General features: G+C 47.4%; 1 protein-coding gene across 1 annotated transcript; it reads right to left on the bottom strand.

Moving 5' to 3' along the window:
* Positions 1 to 7,078: 7,078 nt before the first annotated feature.
* Positions 7,079 to 9,167, bottom strand: LOC129480283 (protein phosphatase Slingshot homolog 1-like). The gene is given in 1 exon segment (XM_055274015.2): positions 7,079 to 9,167. A coding segment is annotated over 1 exon segment (2,082 nt). The 5' UTR covers positions 9,161 to 9,167.

Below are 9,167 nucleotides of genomic sequence, written 5' to 3'. Positions count from 1 at the left end.
ACACCCTCTATACTACACATAACCACACACAAACACACATCACACACAACCACACACAATACATACACCCCCCACACACATCACACACACAGCCACACATATCACACACACAACCACACACATCACATACACACAATTGCACACGATACACACACCCCACACACACACACATCGCACACACAACCACACATGCCACACACACAACCACACACATCGCATATACACAATCACACATAATACACATACCCCACATACAAACACACATATCACACAACCACACACCTCATGCCACATACACACCACATACATCACATACCATACACACCACATATAACCACACACATCACATACATCACACAACCACATACAACCACACACAATACACACAACCACACATCACATACATCACGCAGTCACATACACACAACCACACAAAATACACACAACCACACATATCACACAACCACACACACTACACACCACCTATACAACCACACAAATCACATACACAACCACACAGACCACACACAACCACACACATCATACAACCACACACACAACCACGCAACCACACACATCACATACACACCACACATATACCACACAAACCACACACAACCATACACATCTTATTCATCACACATCACACAATCACACACTACACACAACCACACACACTACACACACCCTACACACAAATACACAACCATACACATCATAAAACCACACATACCACACACCACACAACCACACATATCACATACATACAACATACATATACCATACACCACATACAACCACACACATCACATTCATCACACATCACATAATCGCATACAATAACACACTGCACACAACCACACACAATACACACACTCCACATACCTCACACACAAATTCACAACCACATACATCACACACAACCACACACATCACATTCATCATACATCACACAATCACACACAACCACACACCACACACAGTACGCACACTCCACACACAAATACACAACCACACACACCACACACAACCACACACGAAACACATCATATACATCACACATAACACACATCACACATCACACAATTGCATGCACACCACACACCATACACAACACACACATCAAATAATCACAAACACACAATCACACATATACACATCATACAAACAATATGCACACAATCACACACACCATACCTACCATATACACCACACATGCATAATCATACACACCACACATACATGTACACACATACATTACATACACACATCACACAACCACACACCACCACACACATCACACATCACATACACACAACCACACATACCATACACATCACACAAACCACACACAACACCACACCCCACACACACCACACACACCACACACACCATACACACCACACACACACTACACGAACAGACAGCATCACAACCGCACACATCACACATACCAAACACATCCACACCACACACATACAACCACATACACCACACACACAATACATACCACATACAACACACACACATGCACACACATCACAGTCACACACACAACTACACACACAACTGCACACACACACCACCACTCACAGTTCCTCCTAAACATTGCCCTTCCCCACTCCCCTGCCTTTGCACACGCTGTTCCCTCTGATGGGAAGCCCTTCTGTGGGGCTTTGACACCACCTACCCCAGGATCAGTGACCCCTGTCTGCCCCACCCCTCCCTGAGATTCTCATATAACTATGAGGGGGTTCCCAGGCAGCCCAGAAATTGGCACTTTTTCAAAGCTCTCAGGTGATTCTAACACACAGCAGAGTTGAGAGCAACTGCACTACACCTGTGCTGTCCCCGGTGGCTGCTGAGCCTTGGAAGCCAGGCTGGTCCCACTGAGATGTGCTGTGAGTGCCAGGTGCATGCCAGACCTCGAAGATGGAGCCTGAAAAGAAATACAAAATATCTCAGTCATATACAAATTAAATTTTGAAATGGTAACATTTTAGATATATTGGGTTAAGTAAAATATATTATGAAAATTATTTTCACCTGTTTCCTTTTGCTTTTGAATGAGGCTATTAGCAAATTTAGAATTGCTATGTATACCTGGTCTGGGGGCTTGACGGTGACAAGGTCTCAGGGTGTTCAGGGCTCCAAGGCCATTTGCCAAAATGCTTTGCCTCAGTCTGTCCTGAAAACACAGTGCATCTGACTGCGGCGTCTCCTTGTCCATCATCAGAGGATCCCTGAGCTGGGAGGATCCGAAAGGACTGCTCCTTTGTCCCTGGGGGCACTGGGCAGGTCTAGGCCTGCCTAGCTGACTGTGGACCACACACATCACACATACCACACACACACAACCACATACCTCATACACATGCACACACACGTCACACAGCCCTTGATGGGGGGAGAAGGCAGGTCACTGGAGGTGATGCCCTGCAGGCCCAAGCCTTGGGACTGGAGCTGGGCCCAGGTTCAGGGCTATGTCCAGATGGTGAAGGAACCTCGGTGGGCAGCAGGGAGGAGGAGGATGGAGTGGGGCCTGACTATCGCCTCTCTGTAGTGCCTACAGAGGACCTGAGGCTTGTGAAAGGCAAAGCTGAGAGCAAGGGGCTGCGGCACACAGCAAGGACGGGCTAAGCCCTAGACTGGCCATGGCTGGAGACAGATCCAACCTGAATTCCTCACCCTCAGTGTGCCTGCCTCTCCAGGGAGCCCTTCGCAAAGGTTCCTTCATTAGATCTTCGCAGCCCCCTCTGAGTTTGGGATTCCTGTCTCCGCATCATAGATGGACCCACTAGGGCCAAGGGTTGGAAAGTGCTCTGTCTGAGAGAAGCAGAAGTTTTCAAACCCAGTCTGGCATATCCTCAAAAGCTGGGGCCTTGATCCCTCTTCTTGGCAAAACAGAGTCAAGAACTGGGCCCACTGGGTGATGGGTGATAGGGTCATGGATCCACCCTCTCTAGTTTTCTGTCCATTTGAATGTTTTCACCACAAAAAGTTTGCAATGCTTTCTCTCGTGGGAAGAAGCTCCCATCCCCAACTTAGCGTTCTGGACCGGGCTGGATTGAGGGGAGTCGCACCAACCTCAGCCACCAGGGCAGGAACCACAGGGAAGCTAGTGGTTCAGAGACCACCAGCCCTTTCCTCCAGCTCCCGGTCCTCAGCCTGGAGTTGGCCTGAGAGTGTCCCTGGACCAGGCCCCCTGGCAGCCCAACTGTCCCGACCAGGCCTGGGACACAGAACTCCAGGAGCTGGTACCCTCACATGTCCTGGTGGGGGAGGGCCATGGCTTTATGGGGGGTCCTGACCTCTCACACTAATCTGCAGAGGCAAAGCTGTTCCCAGGCCAGCCAGCACATGGGAGAGACTGTCCCCACGCTGAGCCCCTTCCACCTGGCTGCATCAGGGCCCTTGCAGGCATTGATCTCCCAATGGCAAAGAAAGGGGCCTAATTCTGGCACCCTCTGTACCCTCAGGCTGCCCAGGCTCAGTGTCTGAGCTCAGAGCCTGCCCTGCAGCTGCAGGGTGACCCTGCTGGGTTGTCCAGGGCAAGATGCACAGCACTTGTCTGAGACCTTCTGGGTTCCGAATACCTATGACCCTTTCTTCCTCTCATCTAGAGTGAGTCATTTAGTACTCACCTGGTGTACTCCTCTCCATCAGAAGCCCCCAACAAACCCCCTCCCCACCTTTATGTGCTATCTGGCCTCCAGTGGGTGCCTGACCAACATCTAATTAGATGACTGAGTGGAGATGACCTGGTATCAGAGTCCCTTCCATGGGGCCTGCCATGGGTGTTTGGCCCACAGTGCAGTCTCAGTCAACAGGGGACAGTGCAATGGGACAGTTCAATGCCACATGCTTTGGTGGGCTGTGGCAGAATCTGGGACTTTGTTTTCTTTCAACCCAAAATCCTGTGAGGATGCAATCAAGAAATGGTCACACCTGGGCATGAGATTTCTTTTTTTTTCCCTAATTTTTAGATTTAGAAATCTATGCATTTAAAGAGCAAACTGTCTAACAAGTTGTTGATGATTACCACCTGTGACTTTAACAAGCACAGTCCATTCTGTTAACACTTGTTTTGAAAACAGAAATTTGTTCCCATGAGATTGAGTTACATTATTAGGGAACAATTTGAGCATGACGTGAATTTCACACTTGCTTATGTGCAATGTGGTCTACAAGAAACTCTACGTGAGCACAGAAAGTTGTACCCAACTGAACCAAGCCAAGTAGGAATACACAAAATACACCCAGATGGACGCCTCAAATACCCACAGCTCCACATCCACCTCGTGTGTTATGAGCCACATCCATCTGCATCTGGTGTTACAGCTCCATGTCAACACACATCCACACACAAACTCCAGGGCTTTTTCAAGGTCAGGTGTCATATTTATTGCAATATGCATGCTTTTCTTAACCATCAAATGTGCAAAACTCAATGACTATTTTTATCAAGTTCCTATCTTTTTGTTTCTTATGGGCCACTGACAAAATTTTGGAGTGTTGTGAGGTTAACCCCACTTTTCCCATAAGCCCAATGGTTTTTATTATGTGATTTTTGCATAGAGCACTGGTTTTTTAGGAACACATATATTGTGTTATAGCAGAACTAACTATACATTCCTAAAATCTTCTTCCTATGCTTTTTTTTTTGTTTTTTTCCTCTTACCAGCATTTTATTTTGAAAAATTTCAGGCCAGATATGTTGGCTCATGCCTATAACCCCAGCACTTTGGGAGACCAAGGTGGGCGGATCATTTGAGGTCAGGAGTTCCAGACCAGCCCGGCCAACATGGTGAAACTCCCATCTCTACTAAAAATACAAAAATTAGCTGGGCGTGGTGATGGGCGCCTGTAATCTCAGCTACTCAGGAGGCTGAGGCAGGAAAATTGGTTGAACCCGGGGAGCAGAAGTTGCAGTGAGCTGAGATCACACCATTGCACTACAGATTGGGTGACAGAACAAGACTGTCTCAAAAAAAGGAAAAAGAAAAATTTCAGGTCTGTGATCAACACTATTTCCTTCACTTACATTCATCAAATCCATCTATTGTTAGCATATTGTGATTTAAGCCTTTCATTCTCACCAATGTTTTGTAGTTTTCAGTCTACAAGTCCTACACATATTTGTCAGATTTATCTCTAAGTATTTCACATTTTTTGATGTGATTGTAAATGAGGGTTTTTTTTTTCACTGAGCTTTTTAACTGTAGAGTCATGATTCACAAGCAGTTGTAAGCAATAATACAGAGAGACCCACTGTACCCTGTACCCAGTTTTCTCCAGTGTAACATCTTGCAACACTACATGACCATATCACAACCAGGGTGTTGACGTGGATACAGTCAGGATACAGCACACTCCATCACCACGGGATCCCTCCTGCAGCGCTTTTACAGCCACATCTACTTAACCCCTGGCAACCACTAATATGCTCTCCATTTCTAAAGTTTTGTTTCAAGAGTGTTACATCAAAGGAATCATAAAAAGGTAGCTTTCTGAGACTGTCTGTTTTCACTCAGCAGAATACCCTGGAGATCCATCCACATTCTGAGACAACAGTTCCTTCCTTTTGATTACTAAGCAGCATTCTGGGGCATGGATGTACCACGCTGGTTTAACCTTTAACTATCCAGCTATTGAAGGACAACTAGGCTGTTTCCAGTCTTTCTGGGGAAGGTTTTAGCTCAGTCTTGAGCACTCTATTCCCCTGTTCTCTCTCCTATGCAGTTTTTTCTTTGTTGTTGTTTTTTGTTTTGTTTTGCTTTTTGAAACAGAGTCTCGCTCTGTCGTCCAGGCTGGAGTGCAGTGATGCCATCTCAGCTCACTGAAACCTCAACCCTCGGGGTTCAAGCAATCCTCCTGCCTCAGCCACCCTAGTAGCTGGGATTATAGGCGTGCGCTACCATGCCTGGCTATTTTTTGTATTTTTAGCAGAGACAGGGTTTCGCCATGTTGTCAAGGCTGGTCTCGAACTCCTGACCTAAGGTGATCCGTGCACCTCCCATGCAGTTTTATCCAGGCTCTGCCTTACTTGGTGACAAGGTTTGGAGCAGGAACTTCAGAAAGAGCTCCACTGGTAATGGTTGCTTATTTTTATTCTCTAGGGTAATTGGAAGATTATAGTGTTCTGTGTCTTCCAGTTATGTTGCAGGTGTGAGTATTATATGGTTTTATTTGTTCTTCCTGTTGATCTGTATAATATATACTTTTCTTTCTGAAAAGTATGTTAAGATATAAATGTACAGTAAAATTTACTCTTTTTAGCGTACAATTCTATGAGTTTTGACAAACACAACCATGTTACCATCACAGTAAAAATATAGGACACTTTCACTTGCCAAATCCGTTTGAGCCTCTTTGTAGTCAGCCTTTCCCTTACTGTCCAGCCCTTGGCAAGCTCTCCTTTATTTCCTACCCCAATAGTTTTCCCTTTTCCAGAATTCACATAGATAGAATAATTCAGGTACGCAGCTGTTGAGTCTGGCTTCTTTCACGTAGCAGAATGCATTTGAGATTTATCCATCTTTTATATACATATATATATAATTAGTTCATCGTTTTTTATTGATAAGCATTCTATTGCATAAATATATCAGAGTTTGTTCAAGGGCTTTGGGGTTGTTTACAGGTTTCAGTGATAATAAATAAAGCTACTATAAACATTGGTGTGTAGGCTTGTGCGAAAACATAATTTTTCACTTCTCTTGGGTAAGTACCTAGCAGTATGTTTGCTAAGTCGTGTGGTAAATGTTTGTTTGACTTTATAAGAAGCTTCCACAGAGTTTGACAAAGTGGTGATCCCATCTTGTATTCCTACCAGCAGTGTACAAGAGTTCTTAGCTGGTACTGAGAACCCTCAAGGCAGTTGGTACTGTTAGGGTTTTTTTTTTTTTTGAAGTTGGCTGATAAATTATATGTTTTAATTTTACATACACAAAAAGAAATTGAGTTGGAAGCCCTGCCCAGGGTATGAATAAGGTACATGGCGTGCAGAGGTATGTGTTATGCCCAATAGATTCTCAATTTGCTATATAAGGTACGCACTACGTACCCACCAGCAGAATCACCCTCTGAAAAAATCCTCAGGTCCCTGGAGATGGGAGCTGGCGGCCCAGCAGAGGCAACAGAAAAAAATCAGCTGGGTGTGGTGGCGGGTGCCTGTAGTCCCTGCTACAGAGACTGAGGTAGACCAATCAGAGTGGGATGGAAGAGATGAGGTGTGCCACCCTGCAGGCCGGGCTCTGCCTACCTCCATGCCGTCGGGACAACTCCTCTTGCTGTTGTTGTTGTTTAGGTTCTCCGAGTTGAGCAGGTTTTGATCGAGCTGGGTTGGAAGCTGCCCTCACCAACCTGCACCCAGGCCCTCCTCCCTTTCCGTCTCCTCCACCTGCAGCAAGGAGCCACTCCGGCCTTTGGGACTCCCGAACTCTAGTTTCTTCTTCACATCCTTCTCACAGAGTCCCGAACCTTGCTGGGGCTGTCTGGCCTGCCTGTGCACCTCTGCAGGTGGAACAGCTTCCTCCAACAGAGCCTCCCTCTCCGGATCCTCCAGGTGGACCAAGCAGCCAGTTTCATCCTCGTCGGAAGGCAGAAGGGGGTCTGAGAGTCGCCGGAAACAGCAGGGCAGGGGGGGCCCTAAGCCAGGCTGGGCAGCATCATCCAAGAAGGGCAGCCGGCTTTCCAGGGTGTCATCTGGGGTCTCTGGCAAGAAGTCGCCGGGTCCTGCAGGGTCATCCACAGGCTGCTGGAGGCTGCTGTCTGTCTGCTGACACCATAGCTTGTTGTGCCGCTGTTTGCTTGAATCCAAGATGCCTTCATACTCAGACAGCTGCCTCACGAAGCCTGCGTTGGGGCGCGTGATGCTGTGCTTCTGCTTCACATAGTTATATGCTTTTTCCAGAGGCCAGCCGAATTCCTTCATTGCATAGGTTATGACAGTGGAGGCCGAGCGACTCACGCCCATTTTGCAACGCAGCAGGCACTTGGAATGGTTCCTCTTCACTTTGTTTATAAAATGATACGCTTCGTTCCAGTGGGCGAGGAGGTCTGTGGTCTCTTCATCGTAGACTCGGATGTTATGATATGCAAATAAGCCAGGAAAAAAATTATCAATTTCTCTGGTAACATTTAAAATGTAATCAACTCCTGAGCCCTGCAGTTCCTCCAGATTGGATGCATTCCATTCAGAGCCGAGATAAAGATGATCGAAGATAAGGGAGGGCTTGTCCATCTGTCCTAAGATAAGTAGCATCTCACTGTCTATGAATTCCTTGAATTCCTTCAAGTTACAATTCATCTGTTTCTCTAATTCATTACGAATCTCTTTGCAAGTCACATTTTCTAGATCCTGGCTCATCATGATGCTTCGGAGCTTGGCTTTGATGAGGCGCTCGGTCTTTTCCCCTTCAGTGGGCTTGTCCACAAACAGCACCGGGGAGTCGGGCCGTGTGGACTCCAGGTCCTGCATGGCCTTCCACTCGTTGATGCAGCTCTGCTCGGAGCTGATGCAGCTCTCATAGTAGGTAGCGCAGATGAGAGATACGCCCCCAGGGAAGTAGTTGTGCCTCCAGGCAACTTCGCAGGCCTTGTGAAGCACCTGCAGGGCAGACCACATGGCCTGGACAGACACAGGCTTAAATATGTGCATCCTTCCTGCTGTGCTCACGTTGAACCCACCATCTCCATCAAGGTGGATTTTCGTGTCGCTCCACAGTCGGAGAATCAGCCCAATAGTGCAGCTTTTACTTTCCTTACTGGAAAAGTCCACTCCCAGCAAGATATTCTCCTTGGTGTCCTGGCGCCCGCTGCTGTACACCACCAACATGTACCGGGCCCGGTCCATCCAGGCGCTCTCCAGGCGCACGGCCAGCTTGATTCTGTCTTCACAACGCAGAAGGTTGATCATCACCTGAAGATGTTGAGGCAGGTCACCTGCATGCTTGTGGGGGTGCTGAAGACTCCGCTGGCCTTGAGGGCTGCTTCCCTTTTGTAAGAAGAGGGCTGCGCCTTTCACCATGAAAAAGCTCTCGCTTAAGCTGAGGTTTAATTTTCGATCTTCGTCGCTGCGAGCCTCCAACTCGCTGTTGCTGGCCGAGGAGGATGTGGCGCTGGGCGCGGGCGAGTGCTGCAGGGTCACCAGGGCCATGGCTGCG

This window comes from Symphalangus syndactylus, chromosome 4, assembly GCF_028878055.3.
Source record: "Symphalangus syndactylus isolate Jambi chromosome 4, NHGRI_mSymSyn1-v2.1_pri, whole genome shotgun sequence".
NCBI classification, from domain to species: Eukaryota; Metazoa; Chordata; class Mammalia; order Primates; family Hylobatidae; genus Symphalangus; species Symphalangus syndactylus.
The sequence above is the reverse complement of the archived record's forward strand: the minus strand, read 5'-3'. Positions and strand labels throughout refer to the sequence as shown.